At 39.9% G+C, this 25,201-nt stretch overlaps 1 protein-coding gene and 1 non-coding gene across 12 annotated transcripts in view; one reads left to right on the top strand and one right to left on the bottom strand.

Moving 5' to 3' along the window:
- Positions 1–25,201, top strand: part of LOC105498957 (transient receptor potential cation channel subfamily M member 6) — a 183,204-nt gene that overhangs the window by 39,864 nt on the left and 118,139 nt on the right. For 10 of the 11 annotated variants that reach the window (XM_071077660.1, XM_071077656.1, XM_071077659.1 and 7 more), the window contains exons 2-3: positions 11,886–11,965; positions 15,341–15,379. In XM_071077660.1, coding sequence (XP_070933761.1) covers positions 11,886–11,965; positions 15,341–15,379 — 119 coding nt within the window. Of the gene's footprint in view, positions 1–11,885; positions 11,966–15,340; positions 15,380–22,523; positions 24,573–25,201 lie in introns of those variants that run through there. The other variant, XM_071077664.1, reaches the window with a different exon arrangement.
- On the bottom strand, positions 12,919–13,025 carry LOC112423012 (U6 spliceosomal RNA). The gene has a single exon (XR_003013460.1). It is a non-coding gene; the product is annotated as a U6 spliceosomal RNA (small nuclear RNA).

Here is a 25,201-nt window from a genome sequence, read left to right on the forward strand (position 1 = left end):
TAGGGAAATCCCTGCAATGTTGTGTTTCAGGAATATTATATTCCCCATGGGGCATCTAATGGGATACTACTGGTGTTCCCTATATATTTAATTGAATTCATTATTTTTTTCAACTATTTTAAATTTAGCAGATACTTTACTGAGAGAGGATTTCATATGCTTTGTGATCCATAGAACCTACTTTGGGAAATGTCCTATACTGTGCTGGTATACTGTAAAGTACTGGTAATAAAAAGGGGGTCTGTGAATGCACATGGGTGTTTCCTACCATCCTTTCTCTCTCTGGGTAAGAGAAGCAAAAGTAGATGCTGAAGTTTGCAAACTTCAGAGCTAAATGGGCTATCAGTTTCTATAGAACATGGATAATAAGGTCTTGGGCAAATTCACCAAGAAGGAAAATTTGTCATTCTTTCTGATATCTATCAGAGATATAAGATTACTTCAAGGCAGAGCCTTCCTCTTCAGCTGTCCATACCATTTCCTTCCTTCCTTCCCTCCCCACCCCTCTCTGAGATCTCTATAGTCATTTCTATTCTCTCATTGCATCTTCACTCTCTCTCTTTTTGTTGACTTCTCCTTCAGTCTACAAAGTCCTGTTTTCTCAACATAAAATAAACTGTGCCTATAAAACATCATGTAAAAGATCTCCGGCACTAACATTAGAACCTGCTCCCCCTTGGTGAAGAGGGAATAAATAGTATTGTGATGAGCCACAGAATTGTTCATATTGCTTTAGCTAAAGCACCTAAGACATTTAGCCCACCCAGGCCGTGGCAGATATGACAGACTACTTTAGTGTTGGCTTTTGCTTTATATTGTTCATTTATGACTTTTTTTTTTTTTTTTTGAGATGGAATCTCACTCTGTTGCCCAGGCTGGAGTGCAGTGGCATAATCTCGGCTCATTGCAACCTCTGCCTCCTGGGTTCAAGCGATTCTCCTGCCTCCCAAGTAGCTGGGACGACAGGTGCATGCCGCTATGCCTGTCTGATTTTTTGTATTTTTAGTAGTGATGGGGTTTCACCGTGTTAGTCAGGATGGTCTTGATCTCCTGACCTCGTGATCCACCTGCCTCAGCCTCCCAAAGTGCTAGGATTACAGGCTGGCCCTGACTCTTGTTTTTAGTATTGCTTCTCCCAAGAGAATCTTACACTAACTAGCTATCTCCTCTGTTTTACAACCTTTTTCCTGAATCTCTTGAAATTGGTTTGTTCATCATGGACAAAATTGCCATTCTCCTTATCTTCTTTTTGGTATTAAATATGTCTTATCAGTTTTTCTTTGACATTTTCTACTTTTGTAATGATGCAGACATTTTACTAAAGTGAGAAACTTTCTCCCTTTCCTAATTCAGGTATCAAACCACCATCCTGGCTAGTAAGTCTCTATTCTTTATTCCCCAAACTCTTTCTTCTGCATCCTTGTTTAGATGTTTCTGAAAGTTCTTGACTCTTTGATCTTCTCTGTTCTCTGTCCTTCAGTGACCTCATGGCTTTCATCATTGCCTTAAAGTGAACCTCTTCTAAATTTTCCTCTAGGCTGAAATCTCTTGTGTTTCTAACCACCATGGACTTCCTCACCACCTTTTAAAACCTTTGTTGTCGTACAAGAACTTTCATAAATTCCATGTCTTCCATGAAAACATCTCGAATATCTACAGGCAGAAGGACTTTCTCCTTCACCAGTGTCCCGTTGCCTACGTTCGTGACGTTTATGACCTATGTACTTAGTATCCATTTGTTAACGTAAGTGCTTCTCATTTGCTGTTGGCATTTGGGACACTATTTTATTTTATTTTTATTTTTATTTTTATTTTATTTTATTTTTTGAGACGGAATCTTGCTCTGTTGACCAAGCTGGAGTGCAGTGGCATGATCTCGGCTCACTGCAACCTCCGCCTCCTGGGTTCAAACGATTCTCCTGCCTCAGCCTCCCAAATAGCTGGGATTACAGGCATGCACCACCATGCCCAGCTAATTTTTGTATTTTTAGTAGAGATGGGGTTTCATCGTGTTGGCCAGGCTGGTCTCAAACTCCTGACCTCAGGTGATCCACCCACCTCAGCCTCCCAAAGTGTTGGGATTAGAGGCGTGAGCCATGCACCCGGTGGGACACTATTTCATTTTATTTATTTTAATTAGAATAATATGATTTGTCAAAGTTTTTTTTTTTTTTTTTTTTTTTTTTTTTTTTTTTTTTTTGCAGAGTCTCGCTGTGTCAGGCTGGAGTGCAGGAGCACAATCTCAGCCCACTGCAACCTCTGTCTCCCGGATTCAAGTGATTCTCCTGCCTCAGCCTCCTGAGTAGCTGGGATTACAGGCCTGTGCCACCGTGCCCAGCTAATTTTTTTTGTTTTTAATAGAGTTGGGGTTTTGCCATGTTGGCCAGGCTGGTCTGGAACTCCTGACCTCAGGTGACCCTGTACATTGGCCTCCCAAAGTGCTGGGATTACAGGTGTGAGCCACTGCGTCTGGCCGTCAAAGTATTTTTTTTTTTAAATGAATGAATAAACCCATTTTCTTAGAGGTATCAATTTTTCTTTTCATTTGTTTTTTTCCTTTCGAGGTTTCAATGTTTTAAAAGAGGTGCATAAACTGATAGGATGTGTCCTGCCTATGGATTGTAAAGGGCTGGTTCCACACTTCACAAGCTTCACAAGGTCACTGAATTTAACGACATCTTCGGGAGCGTGGGTGTGGTTGGCATTAAAGTTGGCTGTAAGTTTAGAAATTGAATGCATTCCAAACTACCCTTGCAAAGTCCCTTTCATTGAGCATAAAATACAGTACATGAAGATTTTATCTTGTGTTGGAACTTTCTTCATTTGAGTACCAGATTAAACAGGGGATCTTGAAGTACTAGAATCTACTCATTAAGATGAGGTATGCAGACTAAGATATGCACGTGGGAACTGAGATCATCTGGGAAATGGTATATTCTTGCTCTCACAGACTCCACTCTAGTGTCTACACACAGTCACTTGCGTGCAGTAGTTCTCTATATGTGATCCCCTAGAGGTCTCTAAGACCCTTTCAGAGGGTCCTCAGAGTCAAAATTATTTTCATAATAGTGCTAAGATGCTATTTGCCCTTTTGACATATTCTCTCATGAGTGTACAGTGGAGTTTTCCCAAGGGTACATGATGAATGCACAATGATCTAAAAAGGCCATTAAAATGCTCTCCTTTTTCAACTACATGTCTCTGTGAGGCAGATTTTCTTTGTATACTTCAAGCAAAGCTACTTATTGCAAAGGATTGAGTCCTGAAGCAAACATAAGAATCTAGCCATCTTTAGCCAGCCATGAAAGAGATTTGCAAAAATATAAGACAATGCTCTGTTTATGAACTTTTTTGGAAAATTTTTGTGTTAACATGTAACAGGTTAAAATGAACTAAGGAGTAAATTTTTTTTTCTTTTTTTTTCTTTTGAGACGGAGTATCGCTCTGTTGCCCAGGCTGGAGTGCAGTGGCACGATCTTGGCTCACTACAAGCTCTGCCTCCTGGGTTCATGCCATTCTCCTGCTTCAGCCTCCCGAGTAGCTGGGACTACAGGCGTCTGCCACCACGCCTGGCTAATTTTTTGCATTTTTAGTAGAGACAGCGTTTCACCATGTTAACCATGTTAACCAGGATGGTCTTGATTTCCTGACCTCGTAATCCACCTGCCTCACCCTCCCAAAGTGCTGGGATTACAGGTGTGAGCCACCTTGCCCCGGCCCAGTAAATATTTTTAAATGTCTCAATTTTAATTTCTTATGTGATAAATATTGGTAGACATAATTTAAATAAACAAAATATTTTTTGTAGTCCTTGGTAATTTTTATGATTATGAAGGGATCCTAAGCCTAAGAGGTTTCAGAACTGCTGCTTTTGAATATAAGATACTTCTGAGGCCAGGCATGGTGGCTCTTGCCTGTAATCCCTGCACTTTGGGAGACTGAGATGGTTGGATCACCTGAGGTCAAGAGTTTGAGACCAGCCTGGCCAACATGGTGAAACCCCGCCTCCACTGAAAATACAAAATTAGCTGGGCGTGGTGGCACACGCCTGTAATCCCAGCTACTCGGGAGGCTGAGGCAGGAGAATCGCTTGAAACCAGGAGGCGAAGGTTGCAGTGAGCCGACATCACGCCATTGCACTCCAGCCTGGGCAACAAGAGCAAAACTGTCTCAAACAAACAAACAAACAAAAATCTACTGATTGTGGAATGACAGTGTCTGCCCACACTATTAAAATGGTTTCTCTGTCTTATTTTCACCTTCTAGCCTTCTCTCATTCTCTTAACAAAGCTTTTGAATGTGTCTAAGTTACGTATGTGATATGAGTGTCACCAAATTTGAAAGAGCAAAGTCCAGTTGTGTTTTCTTTCTGCTGTGCTATACTGAAAAAAAAAGACAAATAATCTTCATTGTGTATATAAACCTTACTATGAATGTCATTAATAAAATTTAGCCTGTAACTTATTTTTAAAAATATTTATATCTTTTTCTATTATTAGAAGCAGAGATGGTATCTCAATATATTGTCCAGGCTGGCCTCGATCTCCTGGGCTCAAGTGATCCTCCCACCTTGGCCTCCCAAAGTGCTGGGATTCTAGGCTTGAGCCCACCACGCCTGGCCAAACCTGTAATTTTTAATAAAGGCTTTATCGTCTGAGAGGATGGTAAGTTTCCTGAAAGTCAATTATGTAACAGTATATTTTCCCCAGGCATAGTGGTACCTATCTGTAGTCCCAGTGTCTCAGGGGGCTGAGGCAGGAGGATCACTTGAGCCTAGGATTTTGAGGCCACAGTGCACTGTGATCATGTCTGTGAATAGCCACTGCACTTCAGCCTGGGCAACACAGCAAGATTCTGTATTAAAACAAAAATAAAAACATAGTTTCACGAGCCACTCCAAAAAAGACTTTTTTTAAGGCTATGTAGTTCATTTGCTTGTAGTACTAGTAAAGTTTTGGATAATTTAACAAGATATTTGGAGCATAAATAAAGACTATGTCTGTACATAGATAGCAAATTTATGAGTATTTTGGAGCTTTGAAATTGGAGAGAATTGCGTGCATGTAGGTGGAAAATCTAACCAGATTAGAGTGATTGTACCACAAATAGGCCCAGCATTCAGTTAAATCTCCGTATTTTACTATCAAGGGACAGTTGTAAAGAACACTCATAAAGGAGCCTTTTCATTTCCTGTTCGCTTTTTATCAGAATGATTTAACAAGATCTGAAATTACAAATGTTTCATTTGCATGTTTTATTCCCCAGGAGATTGGTTAAACCCTGAAGCATGAGTGACAACTGAGGAAAAGGATGTCTTTCACTGCTATTTTGAAATTGGATTTTGGGGCTGAAATAATGAGGGCTTTAACCAATTTAGAAAGAGAAAGGAAGGGGTATGATATAATTTCACTTTTCACCTTTCTGATACACTCTACTTGGAAGGTTACTGTTGAGTTCCTCTAATCCCACATTTGGCTCAAGGAAGATTTATACATGTTTTACTCCTTTTCTCATGAGTTTATATTATCTAGAAATTCATTCTTAGGTTCTGTTTTTTTTTTTTTTTTTTGAGATGGAATTTCTCTTTTGTTGCCCAGGCTGGAGTGCAGTGGCATGATCTCAGCTCACTGCAACCTCCACCTCCTGGGTTCAAGCGATTCTCTTGCTTCAGCCTCCTGAGTAGCTGGGATTACAGGCGCCCACCACCATGCGTGGTTAATTTTTTGTATTTTTAGTAGAGACAGTGTTTCACTATGTTGGCCAGGCTGGTCTCGAACTCCTGACCTCAGGTGATGCACCCACCTCAGCCTCCCAAAGTGCAGGGATTCAGGTATGAGCCACTGCACCGGACCTCATTCCAAGGTTCTAAATGCCTTTGTTTAGCAAAGCACTATATGTGAAAATGTTAGTAAAATTTCTCACCTACCCAGGAGACATGGCATTTTACGGAATCGTGAATTATTTAGTTAACATTCAATTTTTAGAGATGTTACCAAAAATACATCACTACCAGCTAAATAGTGCTCACCTTTTACCAGCAAAATGAGATGAAGGTGTAAGGTTACTTTGTGTTCTCTGCCTTCTGGACAGAGTATTTAGTGGAAAATCAGTCAACACACCTTGTGGCGGTGTTGTTGGAACAGGAGCTTGGTTTTTAGATACTTTGAGCTTGGATGCTGTTTTTCTGAGACTGTCCCTCTTGGATCAAGTGTCAGGCAGGTATCCTTGCAGAATTTGGACAGAACCTGATAGAAGGCCCTGAGCTGACACTTGAAAGTGGATGGACTGGCTTTGCACTGATGGTTTCCCTGAGCCAATAGATTGATTGATGGTACATCCTGAAGTCCATCTACCTGGCACTTTGAAGGGGTTCTTGCTTCAAGGGAGGAGCTCTGAAGAGAAAGTAACAAATGTTGATCTGGAGTCTGAAAATATTATCTATTTAACCCATTCTAGTGTTGTGGATTCCAAAATAAATAAAATAATGCCCTCTTTTGACGTGGATTACAATAAGGTTAAGAGAGAGAGAGAGATGGCCCAGTGAGTGCAAGTAAACATTGTTAGTGCTGTGATGTGTGTAAGAGAGAATGCAGGAAATCAAAATGGGAGTAAGTTATCAGTTCCACTGAAGAAGTAGTTGTTAGATGATAGATTTTTTTTAAGGTGCAAAAAAGTTGTAGAAAGAAAACAAATGACCTGTTGTCTTTGTCTCCCTTTACCTCCAATCATGCAGCCTTGTGGATGTTTTTTTTTTTTTTTTTTTTAAAAAGGGTCACTGTTTTGAAAATTAAGAAACACCTGTGAAATTATGCCTTCTTAGCGAGTACCCCAAGAGAATTTATCTGGGAACCCTAAGAAGCCTTAGAGCAGAAATACAGGTTGAACATCTCTAATCTGAAAATCTGAAATGTGAAATGCTCTAAAATCTGAAACTTTTTGAGTGCCATGAGCGGAAAATTTCACATCTGACCTCATGTGGCAGGTGGCAGTTGAAATGCAGTTAAAACTTTGTTTCAGCCAGACACAGTGGCTCATGCCTGTAATCTCAGCACTCTGGGAGGCCGAGGTGGGTGAATCACCTGAGATCAGGAGTTTGAGACCAGCCTGGCCAACATGGTGAAACCCCATCTCTATTAAAAATACAAAAATTAGCCGGGTGTGGTGGTGCATGCCTGTAATCCCAGCTACTCAGGAGGCTGAGGCAGGAGAATTGCTTGAACCAGGAGGCAAAGTTTGCAGTGAGCCAAGATTGCGCCATTGCTCTCCAGTCTGGGAAACAAGAGAGAAACTCCGTCTCAACAAAACAAAACAAAACAAAACAAAAAACTTTGTTGCATGCATAAAACTACTTATTTATTTATTTGGAGACAGAATCCTGTTCTGTCGCCCAGGCTAGAGTGCAGTGGCATGATCTCAACTCACTGCAACCTCTGACTCCTGGCCTCAGCCTCCTGCGTAACTGGGACTACAGGTGCCCGCCACCATGCCTGGCTAATTTTTGTATCTTTAGTAGAGATGGGGTTTTGCCATGTTGGCCAGGCTGGTCTCGAACTCCTGACCTCAAGTGACTTGCCCGCCTTGTCCTCCCAAAGTGCTGGGATTACAGGCATGAGCCACCACACCTGGACAATTTGATGTATAATTTTTAAAAAAAATTGTGTAAAATTACCTTTTGGCTATGCATATATGGTGTACATGAAACATAAATGAATTTTACATTCAGACTTGGATCCCTCCCCATCTCACTATATTAGTCTTTGAACATTTCATTGCAATTCCCCAGCCTGACCTCAGGCCAAAGATTAGATATAAAATCTGATTATGTTTTAGGATGACGCAAATTGAGAGCAACACACTATTTCCCTTCTTTCTTCTTTGCCTTTCCTTCCCCTAAATTACAACAATTAAAAAGCAAAAACATGCAGTCTATGAAGACTGCCATGATAGCTGCCGAAATGTCAAAATCCTTACTCTCAACTACCACGACCACAACAGATTTGCTGCTCTAGTGGCAGAAGCTAGCGCATTGGCTGTTTGTCCCATCAGAACCAACAAACATTTGGTTCTCTGTTGAACTGAACATGGAGGTCTCTCCGAAGTCTGCTGGAGAGTATATTGCAAAGGAACTATTATGAGGTTGGCAGGGTGGGAAGTAAAGTTCTAAACTGAGAATTATTTTAAACATTTTCAAGCTAAGGCTGCTTTTTTTCCCCTTCTGGTAGTTTTGAGATAAGATAACCGGGAGTTGAAGGAGGAAAGTTTCCACATTCTTGTTATGGCATGGGCTTCCTGTTTACACCTTTGGAGGGAAAATGGTATACATGGGTTCCTGAAGTTCTATTTTCAGCATGTTTGTTGCTTATTCAACAATCACTGGGTTAGGCCCTGGGGCAATAGAAATGACTGGCATGGGGCCTATAGGAGCTGGAGTCCAGGGAAGATGTGAACCTGTAAAGGTCATTAAATCGTAGTGTGAGAGCGACTGTGAGGGAAATTTGGAGGTCAGGAGGCATTTTTCTATGAAAAAAAAAAATACATCAAAGTTAAGTTCTCAGACTGTTAATCCAAAGCCAATTTTTACCTTTGATATTACTAATAATAATACCTAAGCTTTATTCAGACTTGATAAGTCCCAGAATAATTCTAAACCTTTATCTAATCCTTTCAATGCTTCTATGAGGTACTATTTTTTTTTGTTTGTTTTTTGAGACGGAGTCTGGCTCTGTCGCCCAGGCTGGAGTGCAGTGGTGCGATCTCAACTCACTGCAAGCTCGGCCTTCCGGGTTCACGCCATTCTCCTGCCTCAGCCTCCCGAGTAGCTGGGACTACAGGCGCCCGCCACCACGCTCGGCTAATTTTTTTGTATTTTTAGTAGAGATGGGGTGTCACCGTGTTAGCCAGGATGGTCTCGATCTCCTGACCTCGTGATCTGCCCGTCTCAGCCTCCCAAAGTGCTGGGATTACAGGCGTGAGCCACCGCACCCCGCCGAGGTACTATTATTATCCCCATTTTGATTGACAAACAGGCATGAAGAAATTGAATAATTTGTTCGGGCAGTCCTACTACAGAGCTGCCATTCAGCATTTCGAAAGAAGGGAGTGGTTGAGCACAGCTTGCCTATTTTGTCTATATAGGCTTCTACATTAGATACCCTTTTTACATCTGTTTTTAATAGTTAATTGGCCTTGAACTTGTCTCAGAGGCTTGACAAATTTTTTAAAAAATTTAAAAATAGTTAATTGATGCACATAAAGTTTAATGATACCAGTTTCTTATCTGTTTCCTCCTTTTTATTCTAACTTCCTTGAGAGCAGGAACTTTGTCTGGTTTGCAGTAGGAGTCCCAGCATGCAGCATGGAGGCCTGTCCAAAATACTTGTTGAATGAATTCATAGATTCAGGTATTTTGAAATTCAGAATGAAGAATTCTTTGAGAACATATTGACTTTTTGTAACAAGTTTGTCAGTGCTTTGCAAAAATTAGGTATTTAATGTTTGGAGAATGAATAAATCAAATTGTTAACGTTTTTGAATAGGGGACAGGGCTGACTGATTCAAAAATATTGTTTTCTTTCTTTCTTTTCTTTTCTTTCTCTCTCTCTCTTTCTTTTTTTTTTGTGGTGACAGGGTCTCACTCTGTTGCCCAGGCTGCAGTGCAATGGCACAATTATGGCTCCCTGCAGCCTCGACTTCCCTGGACTTAAGCAATCCTCCCACCTCAGCCTCCTGGGTTACTGAGAATTGTAGGCACATGCCACCACGCATGGCTGTTTTTATTCCTGTATTTTGTAGAGACACAGTTTCACCATGTTGTCCAGGCTGGTCTGGAACTCCTGAGCTCAAGTGATCCACCTGCCTCGGCCTCACAAAGTACTGGGATTACAGGTGTGGGCCACTGTGCTCGGCCAGATTGTGTCATTTCTTGTTGAAATAAATAGATTTTGAATTCTCTGTTCATTTAGTTCCTTTTAAATTCTATGACTCTGGGCTGGGCACGGTGGCTCACGCCTGTTATCCTGGCACTTTGGGAGGCCAAGGCAGGCAGACCACTTGAGATCAGGAGTTTGAGACCAATCTGACCAACATGGTGAAACCCTGTTGCTACTAAAAATACAAAAATTAGCCAGACATGGTGGTGCACACCTGTCATCACAGCTACTCAGGAGGCTGAGGCAGGAGAATCACTTGAAACCAAGAGGTGGAAGTTGCAGTGAGCCAAAATTGCGCCGTTGCACTCCAGCCTGGGCGACAGAGGAAGACTCTGTCTCAAAAAAATAAAACTAACTAACTAAATAAATAAATAAATTCTGTGACTCTGAATTTTCCCAAGTTTATGTTGTTAGTGTTTTGCCAATTTAGTGAATGTCTTTTAATACATAGAAAATGCTGCTGACCATGCAAAAAGAATAAGAGAATAAAAGGATTTAAGATGACTCTGGCCTTGATCTGGGAAGTTTTCCTCGTTTATAGATAAGATTTAAATACACAGGAGCCCATCAACTAATCTCTGTTTTTCTCCTTTCTATTTTACTTTAAAGAGTCTGGACTTCGATTATTTACAGTTCTGTTCGGTGATGAACACTTATGTTTAGGATTGGTGCATATTGGACAAGATCCACTGAACTTTTTTTGAGGATGAGGTACCACAGCTGGATTTGTAGCATATTTTCTGGCCTAGTGCATTTCCCTCCACAGTAGAATGGGAGTAGATATAAGAGTGAGGTGGGGACTGCACTGACATGGAGTTTGAAAAAGCTCCCTTTTAGAAAGCCTTCGTTTCATCTCTGTTCTAATATCTATGTGTATATAAAGTAATATGGAAACATATATATATATATATATATATATTTTTTTTTTTTTTTTTGAGACAGAGTCTCGCTCTGCCACCCAGGCCGGAGTACAGTGGCGCGATCTTGGCTCACTGCAATCTATGCCTCCCAGGTTCAAGCGATTCTCATGCCTCAGCCTCCCGAGTAGGTGGGATTACAGTTGCCCGCCACCATGCCCAGCTAATTTTTTGTATTTCTAGTAGAGACGAGGTTTCACCATATTTGCCAGTATAGTCTCGAACTCCTGACTTCAAGTGATCCACCCGCCTCGGCCTCCCAAAAGTGTTGGGATTACAGGCGTGAGCCACCGTGACCAGCTAGGACACATATTCTTATACCATTTAGAGCCAAAATATTTTTATATTAGGATGAGGCCAGGCTCATAAGTAGTTGGGCTGTATAGTCGATCCAGTGTCCTCTGCCACTGGACTTGTAATATAGCTTATGGAGAAGCTTGGCTGTGACATGGATTCTGTAGAATGGGAGAGAGTTTATTAGGAGGAAGAGTAGGTACAATGTCTCACTTGGATTTAGGGGCAGTTATAGGCTGTGCAACCTGAAACAACACAGTCAGTGGTAAACTATGCTTGCAGAATGTGTATTGAATCTTGCTGAAGTCAGAGACACTCTTTCCAGTTTCCTGTGAAATCTTAGCCAAAGTGGGACTTGATAGGTAAAGATTTTGAAGTTTTGGGAGCTTTGTATTTATTCCATAGGATTATGGTACAAGATGTAGAAGTGACTTTTGGCAGATTTAAGAGGATAAATCAGTTATATCTTTACTTCCTTGCTAGGGGTTTGTTCATGTAGGGCTTTGGTTACTCAAAGTGGGATTGTGGCCATATTCACTTTGTGTGTCGTTTAATGTTCACATTTGGCTTATTTGTGCCTATATTATCTATAATAGAAACTGGTAAATGCTTAGCCTGTGTGGGGTTGGTCTTGGCATTTTAATTAGCATTCATGATACTTGAGTATTTCTTACCTGCCCAAACTACTATGGTTACATTGTTTTGTCACATAATTGAGTATAAAATAATGACACTTTCTTTTTAGTCCCAGAAATCCTGGATTAAAGGAGTATTTGACAAGAGAGAATGTAGCACAGTCATACCCAGCTCAAGAAATCCTCACAGGTAAAATTTTCAATTACATTCTTCTTTTAAAAGCAACACTACCTGGAGGACTGTTTATAGAAACTTAGAAATATGACTTGTTTAGAAGATTTGATTATATCTATAAAATTAGAATTTTAGAAATATGACTTGTTTAGAAGGTTTCATTATATCTATAAAGTTAGAATTTTCAATGTTTATTTCTTTCACTTTATAAAAATAGTACATGATTATTGTAGAAAATCTGGGAAGAACAGGGACCTTTTTAATTTGTACCTTACTCTTACTCCAGTGTCTGTGACAGTGCCTGCCACATAGTAGGCTCTTGATAAACATCGGGGTTTTTTTTTTTTTTTCGTTTTTTTGAGACAAAGTCTCGCTCTTGTCCCCCAGGCTGGAGTGCAATGGCTCAATCTCAGCTCCCTGCAACCTCCACCTCCCGGGTTCAAGCAATTCTCCTGCCTCAGCCTCCTGAGTAGCTGGGATTACAAGGGCCTGCCACCATGCCTGGCTAAGTTTTGTATTTTTAGTAGATGGGGTTTCACCATGTTAGCCAGGATGGTCTTGATCTCCTGACCTTGTGATCCACCCACCTTGGCCTCCCAAAGTGCTGGGATTACAGGCATGAGCCACTGCGCCCGGTGATAAATGTCCGTTTAAGGAATTTAATGAAGTATAAAGAAGTTTTTCTCAATGCCGTCACTGTTAATATTGTCGTGGATTTTATTCTACTTGATGCTTCTGTTCCTCTTGATGGGGGTATAGACGTTACAGAAATATCTAGTGTTACATCCGTTTCACTGGGTTGGAATCAATAATTTACATTTTCTGAATACTGAATATTCCAAATATTGTGAGTGTTTCTTATCCCCAACTAAAGTATCTGTGGAAAATAGTGACTGGTATATTTCATTACACTGTGCCCAGATTAGACGAACAGGTAATTTCAGTTCCATTTTCCTTCCATAGACTTTATTTTTATGGAATGCTTTATGAATTTGCATGTCATCCTTGAGCAGGGGCCATGCTAATCTTCTCTGTATCATTCCAATTTTAGTATGTGTGCTGCCGAAGCGAGCGCCCGTAGGCTTTTGGATTGAGCAGATAATTGGCAGCAGATGGAATAATTTGAGTTTGACTACTGAGTTCTTGACAACGCTTTGGAAGCTCTACTTGTAGAACGAAGGTCAAAAAAGCAACTAGTGAAAGATAGGGGAAGAAAGGGCTATGGAAAATTCCTCTGGGTAATCAGGTCTGTGAAATTAAGATTGACATTGCCCTTGGAAAAATAAATTAAAAGGAAAATAGAAGAGTAATATTTTAAGTAAGGGAACTACTCTATTTTTAGATATTTTTGAGCATTTGTCCTTTTATTCCTTTAAGGTTTAGAACTCATAACTATGTGCTTATCAAGGGTAGCATGGTAAGGTTTTTGAAATTCTAGTTCTTTGGAGATGACTGAAATAGTTTTCCTTGCCTTTGTTAAATATTTACTAGTCCCACCCTTACTGAATTACCTATGATTTGTAAGTCTTGTGATTGGAAATTCTCATTTTACCTGCTTAAAAAAGTTTATAGTATGCCAAGATAACCTTGTTTATCCCCTTCATCTTTTATGACATCGTGTGGTGGTGACTGGAATGCAAATTGATTCAGGTGGTTCATTTTGTGTCTGTGAATAACAAAATCATTTTCACAATAATCTTGAATCTCAAAAAAAGTGATGAAATTATTCTTTTACTAGCCCATAGACTGAAGAAGAATATCAATGATTGTTAATTCCACGAATGTTCTAAGGCATGGTATACTTTAGCAAGTGAAAAAACAGTCTCTATATTGTGGGTTTGTAGATAAAAGTTAGTGGATGATTATGGCTATTTCTTCTATGCCAGCCTTTTTCTTAGATTCTAGTAAAATTCTCAGAATTGTAGCTTTTATGTGGTTTTCTTCATTACGGTGCACAGGAAGAGGGTGATAATTCATTTTTTAAAATATCGATAAAAGTTTCTTTCTTTTATTATTTTTGTAGCTCCCAATAAGAAACAAATGTGATACACTTGATTATAACATCTTTTTCCTTCTCATATTCAATTTACTGTTGAAAGAAAGCTTCTGAGAAAAGGCATTCCGGAAAGGCTGGGGCAGGAAGAAATAAAAGTCCTGAATATTAGTTTCTGAATAACTTAGAGCGACCCTTATTTTATGAACATTACCTTTTCTTCCTTTTTTTTTTTTTTTTTTTTTTTTGATTTTGAGACGGAGTCTCACTCAGTTGCCCAGGCTGGAGTGCAGTGGCGCGATCTCGGCTCACTGCAAGCTCCACCTCCCGAGTTCACGCCATTCTCCTGCCTCAGCCTCCTGAGTAGCTGGGATTACAGGCGCCCGCCACTGCGCCCGGCTAATTTTTTGTATTTTTAGTAGAGACGGGGTTTCACCGTGGTCTCGATCTCCTGACCTTGTGATCTGCCCGCCTCGGCCTCCCAAAGTGCTGGGATTACAGGTGTGAGCCACCGCGCCCGGCCTCTTCCATTATTTTAACTAGAATTCCCTGTTAATACTACTTCACACACACACACACACACACACACACACACACACACACACATATTTTGAGACAAGATCTTGCTGTGTCCCCCACGTTGCAGTGCAGTGGCATGACCTTGGCTTACTGAAGCCTCAACCTCCAGGACTCAAGCAATCCTCCCACCTTAGCCTCCCCAGTAGCTGGAATCACAGGCACACATCAGCACACAGGGCTAATTTTTTGAATTTTTTTATAAGAGTCAAGGTCTTATTATGTTGCCCAGGCTGGTCTTGGACTCCTGAACTCAAGCAATCCTCCCACCTCAGCCTCCCAAAGTGCTGGGATTACAGGCATAAGCCACTGTGCCTGGCCCAAAAATATAATTGATGACCACAGTGCTAACCCCTAAATCCATAAGGTTCTTCTGAATCATAAAAAAGAAAGATAAAGGATTATTTATAATTATACCAAATGTCCCTTATTTGATAGTGCTTTATGGTTTTAAAGTGGTTTACATATATATATTGTCTTGATTCTCAAGAAATCTGTTATCTTCATAGTTTAATAATAATAATAGCTACCATTATTGCACACACTGTCTACCAGGTACCATTAGACACATTACATATTATTATCTGAGATTTAAACTGAGGTATTTTGGTTCTAAACTGAATGTTGTATTAATTAGATCATAGTTGCTGCAGTAATTATATGTGGTAAATGCCATAATGGAATATTTGGAACATGATATATGAATTTCAGCAAACCTCGTTTTATAGATCATGCAAAAGAATAGATATTTACTGTACAAGCATTAAATGTGTTTTCAAATACACCAACAAACTAACAGAGGTTTTATTTCTTTAATTTAGGTGTACTCCAGCATGCCAGTTCTGCCAGAATTTAATCAGGTAAGACTTAGATAAGCAAGATTACTTTTAGCTTTTAGGCATCCTATTTAAAATTCACTGGGACAGTTTCCTCATATCCTGAATGGACTCAGTAAATGGTGCATACGATTTACCTTTCCAAGGGAAGTTTTAAAAAGATGTTTTTGATGGAGAGTGAGTATTCAAACATAATAGACTACTTGAATTACTGAGATATGTAAATTGGCTAAGGCCCTTTGACAAGAATTTCTACTTGTAAAGCATTGGAAACACTTGTAAAGCATTACATTTTAGTTTTATGATCACATTTGGATAATGAAGATGCTGCATGCACATACGGGACTATAATTGATGTATGACTTGCAGGTGCTGTGTATGCATACTAAACTTATGGACAAAAACAGCTCTTTAGTGCAATATAAATTTTAACAGTGATTTGCATTTTAAACTACGTGACCGTTTTTACCTTTCTCTTTTGTAAGTGGAAGGAAATGAAATTTTCTTAATTTTGATCATAGTCTGAAGTTTATATAATGGATTGAACCAAAGTTAAATTTATTCTTGGAAAAAAACATTTGGGGCTAGGCACGGTCACTCACACCTGTAATTCCAGGATTTTGGGAGGCCAAGGCGGGTGGACTGCTTGAGGTCTGATTTGAGACCAGTTTGGACAACATGGTAAAACCCTGTCTCGACATACAAAAGCAAAAACAAAACCCAAAAAATTGTAGCGGGACGTGTTGGTATGTGCCTGTAGATCCAGCTATTTGGAAGGCTGAGGTGAGAGGATTGCTTGAACTTGGGAGGTCAAGGCTGCAGTGAGCTGTCATTACGCCACTGCACCAGCCTGGGTGGCAGAGTGAGACCCTGTCTCAGAAAATAAAATAAAATAAAATAATAAAATAAAAAATTGGAACCGTCAGTTTAGCAAATCATGGGGAGAGGAAACCAGCATCCACAGATATGGAACAAGAAGGAGAAGGAGGAGGTTGCTGGAAGAAGAATTTCTACTTGGCTGACCTCTCACTTTTTCTTCAATTTTTTTTTCCTTTTAGTAATTATTTCAAATTTTGCTATTAGATTGGTGCAAACGTAATTGTGGTGTTTGCTATTGAAAGTAATGGTGAACGCTGGATGCGGTGGCTCACACCTGTAATCCCAGCACTTTGGGAGACACAGGCGAGTGGATCACGAGGTCAGAAGATCAAGACCATCCTGGCTAACACGGTGAAACCCCATCTCTACTGAAAATACAAAAAATTAGCTGGGCGTGGTGGCGAGCGCCTGTAGTCCCAGCTAGTCGGGAGGCTGAGACAGGAGGATGGTGTGAACCCGGGAGGCGGAGCTTTCAGTGAGCCGAGATCGTGCCACTGCACTCCAGACGGAGACTCTGTCTCAAAAAAAAAAAAAAAAAAAAAAAGGGGGAGACGCCATCTCAAAAAAAAAAAAAAGAAAGAAAGAAAGTGATGGTGAAAACCACAATTACTGTTGCACGAACCTAATAAAATGCAAAGCAAAATAAGGATATAATAAAAAGAAAAGACCTCATTTATTCATTTATTCTCCCCAGCTCCTACTGTATTCTTCAGAAACTCTCCTTGTCAATGTCCTACAAAACCTCAACCCCACAACCTTCAGAGATAACTAAATGTGAAAATACTGGAAAAGCATCCACTTTTATACCTCTCAGAAGTTAAAAATAGTTACAAACTAGTCATTTTTGCACCTAGCTGAGACTAGTTTTATTTTTTTTGATAGGGAGAGCCAAATGTCCTAATACGAGTTACTGAGCAGTCTCCCCTAGTCTCATTCATTTCTGGTGCTGTCTGTGTTATATACCACATTTCTGTCTGTCTGTGGCTTTGTTTCTGAGCTTTCTTTTCAGTACTTTTGATCTACTTTTACACTTGTCAAATGCCGCTCTGTTTCATTATTATAGTCTTGTAATATATGTCTTGATATCTGATAGGGCAAGTTTCCTATCCTTTATTTATCTTTTAAAAAATTGTTTTTACTTTTCAAAAGACTTTTATGCGTTTATACAAATTTTATTTTATTGAAAGAAAATTTTAACCAAGCATGGTGGGCACATGCCTATAGTCCTAGCTACTCAGGAGATTGAGGATGGGGGATAGCTTGAACCAAGGAGTTCACATTCAGCCTGGGCAACACAGCAAGACCCTGTCTCAAAAAGAAAAAGAAAACATTTTATTTAAAATAGTATGTTTTAAAAGCAGTTCCACTACATTGCAATACTATCTTTAAAAAAAAAATTCTAATTTTTAAAGGCAAGGTCTTGCTGTGTTTCCCAGGCTGAAGTGCAGTGGTGCAATCATAGCTCATTGCAACCTCAAACTCTTGGGCTCAAGTGATCCCCACTCCTCAGCCTCCTGAGTAGCTACCTAACTCCTGGCATGTACCACTGTGCCTGGCTGATGTTTTTTGTTTTTTATAGAGATGGGTTCTTGCTATGTTGTCCAGGCTATTCTAGAACTCCTGGCCTTGAGCGATCCTCCTGCCTCAGCCTCCCAAAGTGCTGGGAGCCACTGCACCTGGACTATATTGTAATACTTTAAAATAATCCTAAATCTCCTTGTCAATAAGTGAGCCACTGCACCTGGACTATATTGTAATACTTTAAAATAATCCTAAATCTCCTTGTCAATAAGTGATTGTATTTTTTATATATATATATAATATGTTTATATATAATATATAAATATGTTTATATAATATATGTTATTATAATATATAATATGTTTATATATAATATATAAATATAATATGTTTAAATATAATATATTTATATATATATATATATATGTTTGTTTGTTTGTTTGTTTTTGGGTTTTTTTTTTTTTGAGACAGAGTCTAGCTCTGTCGCCCAAGCTGGAGTGCAGTGGTGCAATCTTGGCTCACCACAACCTCTGCCTCCCAGGTTCAAGCGATTCTCGTGCCTCAGCCTCCCAAGTAGCTGGGATTACAGGTGCACGCCACCATGCCTGGCTAATTTTTTGTATTTTTAGCAGAGATGAGGTTTCACCATGTTGGCCAGGGTGATCTCGAACTCCTGACCTCAAGTGGGCTGCCTTCCTTGGCCTCCCAAAGTGCTGGGATCACAGGCATGAGCCACCGCACCTGGCCGACATAATATAAATTTTAGAATCACCTTGTCATGTTCCCTGAAAAATATTTTGAGATTTTGATGGTTTTTTTTCTTTCTTTTTAAATTTTACTTTTTGTTTTTAACATGGCTGTGAAATGCTCTGAGTGATGGGTATTTTACTGAATTTATAAAACAATTTGAGAGGGAATTAACTTTTTTTTTTTTACCCCCCTCTTGGAATTGACATTTATATAAAGTGAGCTTTTAGTACTTGTTGGTGATATGTTCTTTGAGACTTCAAAAGTTGTAATTAAAGGGACAAACATAAATATATATTTTTTAATTTTGGAGATCTGTTTCTTCTATGGGACCTTGCTACAATTTAATGAACTGGGGAAAAAAAAAGAATAAAATGTCAACTCAAATCAAGTAGATAATTAGAATAGAAATATACTTACTCTGAAAGTTGGTTTGCACTAAAGAACTACCTTATAAAAGCATAATGAGTTATCTCTCCAGATGTGGTTACCTCAATTTATGTTCTGTGGGGAAAAAGCCAGGCAGATGAATCATTATTTGTCTTGTATTTGAATAGATGCTGCTTCATTTTGAAGGGTGACCCTTGTCCCAAAAGATGGTCGGATGACACCATTCTAACTAGTAGATCCTGATTATGTATATGTTGTACTTTTGTGATTACTGTGCCTCGCTTTATGTTAAGAACCTTTCCATATGGAAAAAAAAACCCAAAAACAAACAAACAAACAAACATATATATATATATATAAATATATTATATTTAAACATATTATATTTATATATTATATATAAACATATTATATATTATAATAATATTCTTACTTTGACTTTTTGTTTTGTTTTGTTTTGTTTTTTGAGACGAAGTTTCGCTCTTGTTACCCAGGCTGAAGTACAATGGTGCGATCTCTGCTCACGGCAACCTCTGCCTCCTAGGTTCAAGCAATTCTCCTGCCTCCCCCTCCCAAGAAGCTGGCATTACAGGCACGTGCCACCACACCTGGATGATTTTTGTATTTTTAGTGGAGACAGGGTTTTACCATGTTGGCCAGGCTGGTCTCGAACTCCTGACCTCATGTGATCCACCCATCTCAGCCTCCCAAAGTGGTGAGATTACAGGTGTGAGCCACCACGCCTGGCCTTACGCTGGTTTTTGCATATACCGAAGTTTTCATCACCTGTGCTTGTTCTGGTTATCTTTTTTTTTGACACGGAGTCTCCCTCTGTCGCCCAGGCTGGAGGGCAGTGACCCAATCTCGCCTCACTATAACTTCGCCTCCCGGGTTCAAGTGATTCTCATGCTTCAGCCTTGTGAGTAACTGGGATTACAGGCATGTGCCACCACGCCCAGCTGATTTTTGTATTTTTAGTAGAGACGGGGTTTCACCATGTTGTCCAGGCTGGTCTAGAATGCCTGACCTCAAGTGATCCGCCTGCCTCGGCCTCCCAAAGTGCTGGCATTATAGAACTGCGCCCAGCCCTGTTCTAGTTCTCTGAAGAGACTGTAAGTTGTAGACACTTCTGTTTCCCCTGTAACTTCTCACCATGTGCTACCTGACATGCTGCTCAGTACAGTAGCTGCACAATAAGTTTCCTAAGCCCACTGATCAGCTCTTTCAGAGCAGGGTCCTGCTCAGTGAGCATTGCTACAGGTTCTCAGTCACACAATGAAAGGAAAGGAAAGGCATTAGAGACCACCTTGTCCAACCAATGCTTGCATTACTGCAGTTGAAGAAATAGAGGCTTTGGGAGAGTAGAGATTAGCATGGCATTGGCCATTTCCTGGTCCAGTGCTTTTGCTCCAGGACACATCGCTTCCTAGATGCTTCCTGTTTATGGTCTAGCTGCCTGCGCTTCAGCTCTTGTTTATGGGTACCCCTGCTTGTCAGGTACAACCCACTGTTCTATATATAACTAGGATTTTAGTCATCTAGAGCTGCCATAACAAGCTAGATGGTTTAAACAACAGAAATGAATTTTTCACAGTTCTGGAGGGCAGAAATCCAAGACCAGGTTGTTTGCAGGGTTGATTTCTCTTGTGGTCTCTCCTTGGCTTGCAGATGGCCACCTTCTTACTGTGTCTTCAGATGGTTTTTCTCTGTGTGCACACATCCTTGGGATCTCTCCCTCTTCTAAGGACATCATTTCTATCAAATTAGTCCTCCACCTTTATGACTTAATTTAACTTAACTTTTTTTTTTTTTTTTTGAGATGAAGTCTCACTCTTATTGCCCAGGCTGGAGTGCAATGGTGCGATCTCAGTTCACTGCAGCTTCCACCTCCTGGGTTCAAGCGATTCTCCTGTGTTAGCCTCCCGAGTAGCTGGGATTACAGGCACCTGCCACCACACCTGGCTAATTTTTTGTATTTTTAGTAGAGATGAGGTTTCACCATGTTGGCCAGGCTGATCTAAAACTCCTGACCTCAGGTGATCTGCCCCCCTGGGCCTCCCAAAGTGCTGGGATGAAAGGCGTGAGACACCGCGCCCTGCTGAATTTAACTTAATTTAACTTTAAGGAGGTAATTAATACAGTCACATTGGGGTCAGGGCTTCAGCATATGAATTTTGTTGGAACACAGTTCAGTCCATAACAGCTAGCCACATTTCTCCACCTTGTACTCAAATGTATTTGTCTCTGTCGTCTCTTTGGAACAGTTTGGAAATTGAGCTCTGGCCCTGTCTAGATTTCTTTACGTTTTTTTCTTCTCACTGGATATATTTGTTATCAGATAAGCAGATATATAGAAGTTAAATATAACATTTACTAATGTATACTGCACCTTACCTAGTTTATGCAATTAATTGTGCATCAGAATATAGACACTGAAATTTAGAATGAAAAGCTGTCAAGAAGAATACTGACTCTTTCAGGTGAGGCAATGCAGGCATTATCATCCAGCTGGAGGCAGGGCAGTTGGGGAAAACTGTGGACCAGGATGCGATTTTTAATTAAAGAAGGTTTAGAAATTTGAAAGGAGTAGTGCCCCCTTTTCTGCCATTTTACTTTCCATTGTTTCAGTTTCTCATGGGCCAAAAATATTAAATGGAAAATCCCAGAAAAAAACTATTTATAGGTTTAAAATTGTGTGCCATTCTGAGTGGCCTGATAAAATCTCTTGCCATATGCTTTGTCCAACCTAGGACATGAATCATTCCTTTATCCGGCCTAGCCATGCTACAGACGCTCCCTACCTGTTAGTGGCTTAGTAGCTGTCAGGGTTATCAGGTTGACTATCTTGGTGTTGCAGTACTTGGATCCAAGTAACCCTTCATAATGGCTCCAAAGTGCAAGAATAGTGATGCAGGCAATTTGGATGTGCCAAAGAGCCATAAAGTGTGTTCTTTAAGTGAAAAGGTGAAAGTTCTCAGCTTAATAAGGTAAGAATAAAAGTTAGCTGAAGTTGCTAATATCTGTGGTACGAATCCATCTTCTATCCATGAAATTGTGAAGAAGGAAAAAGAAATTCATGCTAGTTTTACTGCTGTACCTTCAGCTGCAAAATTATGGCCACAGGGCCATAATTTTGATAAGTGCTTAGTTAAAATGAAACAGTTGTTGCATTTGTGGGTGGAAGACGTGAACAGAAACCTGTTCTGATTGACAGCAATTAGGCTTGGTACTATCTGAGGTTTTGGGCACCCACTGGAGGTCTTGGAACATATGCCCTGAAGATAAGGGGGAACTACTACTACGTATATATTTTTTCTTTCTTTTCTTTTTTTTTTTTTTTTTGAGACGGAGTCTCGCTCTGCCGCCCAGGCTGGAGTGCAGTGGCCGGATCTCAGCTCACTGCAAGCTCCGCCTCCCGGGTTTACGCCATTCTCCGGCCTCAGCCTCCCGAGTAGCTGGGACTACAGGCACCCGCCACCATGCCCGGCTAGTTTTTTTTGTATTTTTAGTAGAGACGGGGTTTCACTGTGTTAGCCAGGATGGTGTCGATCTCCTGACCTCGTGATCCGCCCGTCTCGGCCTCCCAAAGTGCTGGGATTACAGGCTTGAGCCACCGCGCCCGGCCATATTTTTTCTTGAGACTGGCTTCATAACTGCATTATTTATCTAATTTTCAGAATTCCTGAGTGTAGGCTTCATAACTTTAATCAGAGACACGAAGTTATTTGTGGCCCTTAAAATCAAGAATGATAATGGTTTAGAGTATACTTTGTCTTTGACTACATATATATATGACTATATATATATATATATATATTTAAAGCCAGTCAAATTTAGCAGTGGGGGATTGTATACCAACTTTAGTGACACTAATGTTAGTAAGTTCTGATAATCTACTACCATCAGACCAGCCTACCTTTGACAATATTGAATGCAAATTAACATCTTAAAATAATGATTAAAAATCCCAGCACTTTGAGAGACCGAGGCAAAAGGACTGCTGGAGCCCAGGAGTTCAACGCCAGCTTGGGCAACATGGCAGAACCCCAAATTAGCCAGATATGATAGTCCGTGCCTGTAATTCCAGCTGCACGGGATGCTGAGGTGGAAGGATTGATTGAGCACGGGAAGTCGAGCCTGCAGTGAGCCATGGTCACACCACTGCACTCCAGCCTGGGTGACGGAGTAAGAACTTATCTCAAACTAAAAAGTAAAAATTTTAAAAAGCGAGAATGTTAAAACGTATACTAATTTTTAAAAACTTTTTTACAAAAGAAATGTGTCCTTGCTAATACTTGACATTGTCAGCCATTTTTGGTTAAAACTTGATGGTGGGTACATAGTAGCACATAATCGTGAAAAGACCATTGTTAACTTCCAGAACGCCTCATCTGTATACTCAAGGTAGGAAAGGAATAATGTCGTGGTAGATTAGTGCATGGAGCCACGTGTGGTTTGTAGACTCATAGGATTGATGACTAAGTTTTTTGGAACTTGTAAACAAACCCAGGTCTGAAGATTTTAATAGATGAAGATAACTTCTTAAAAGTGTGCATTTTAGAAAAATATTGTAGAATAGCCGGGAGTGGTGGCTCACGACCGTAATCCCAGCACTTTGGAAGGCCGAAGTGGGTAGATCACCTGAGGTCAGCAGTTCAAGACCAGCCTGGGCAACCTGGTGAAACCTCGTCTCTACTAAAAATGCAAAAAAGTTATCCGGGCGTGGTGACACACCCCTGTAATCCTAGCTACTTTGGAGGCTGAGGCAGGAGAATTGCTTCAATCCAGGAGGTGGAGGGGGCAGTGAGCAGAGATCATGCCACTGCACTTCAGCCTGGGCAACAGAGTGAGACTCTGTCTCAAAAAAAAAAATCAATAAGAAAAATGTTTTCAGTTTTTAAAGTTCCTGCTATACCTATCTAATTCTCATTTAAAAATTTGTCACTGAAGTTCATACCAGAAAATAATGTAATTATTTTAAATGAGAATTAGATAGGTATAGCAAGAACTTTAAAATAATATAATAGGGCCCTTCTTGCAAAGGAGGTACATAAATTTAGAAATACAAATTTCACTTTAAGAAGAGAATGAACTTTAATTATAGGGAAAAAAAAGAAGCAAACAATTTGCCCCTTAAATGTCTATTCATATACTGGGCCATAAATTGACTTGTTTGTATTGACAAGAAATCTAAAGAAAACAGAAATTTAATATCCAGGCAGCTAAGCAGAATCAACTTATCTGTTGATTGATTAATCAAGGTGAGGTGAAAGTCACAGTAGGAACTGTACTCAATTCTTTATAATAAATGACAAATGTTCTCTGCTTCTCGATATTCATTTTGAAGAGATAAGAACTCTCTTGATGTCAAATTGATTTCCTAGAGAGGCTCTTTTTATTTATTTTTTACGTAAATTTTTTTTTAAATCATCCATCCCAAAATGTCAGAGAGGCTCTTTTTACTCATCTAAATTATAAGTCTTTCCCTCTATATTTGTATTTTTGTTAGTTTTATTCAACGCGTTGTAGATAATGCATAAAATGATAAATTATTTTTACTTTTTGTTTTGTTTGAGACAGAGTCTGACTTTGTTGCCCAGGCTGGAGTACAGTGATGTAATCTCAGGTCATTGCAGCCTCTGCCTCCCAGTCTCAAGTGATTTTCCTGCCTCCCTAGTAGGTGAGATTACAGACTTGTGCCACCACGCCGGGCTAATTTTTATATTTTTTGTAGAGACAGGGTTTTGCTGTGTTGCCCAGGCTGGTCATGAACTCTTGGCCTCAAGCGATCCTCCCACCTTGCCCTCCCAACATGCTGGAATTACAGGCATGAGCCACTACACTTGGCCTGTTTATCTTTTTGCGATTGACTTCTTTTAATTAGCATAATGTCTTCAAAGTTTTTCCATGTTATAGCATATATCAGTATTTTCTTCCTTTTTAAGGCTGAATCATATACCGTGGTATTTATATACCACATTTGTTTGTCCACTCCTCCACTGATGGACATTTGTGTTGCTTCCACTTTGTGGATATTCAGAATAATGCTGCTGTGAACATGAGCATGCAGGAGATTTTTTAGTACAGGCATATACCTCATGTGTGTTACTTCACTGTGCTTTACTGATACTGCATTTTGTATAATGTGGAGGTTTGTGGGAACCTTGCATTGAGCAAGTCTATCAGTGCCATTTTTCCAATGGCACATGCTAATTTCTTGTCTTTGCATCACATTTTAATAATTCTTGCAATGTTTCAAACTTTTTCATCTTATCATTATTGTATCTGTTATGACAATCTTTAATCGGT

Source organism: Macaca nemestrina, chromosome 14 (genome assembly GCF_043159975.1).
Source record: "Macaca nemestrina isolate mMacNem1 chromosome 14, mMacNem.hap1, whole genome shotgun sequence".
Taxonomy (NCBI): domain Eukaryota; kingdom Metazoa; phylum Chordata; class Mammalia; order Primates; family Cercopithecidae; genus Macaca; species Macaca nemestrina.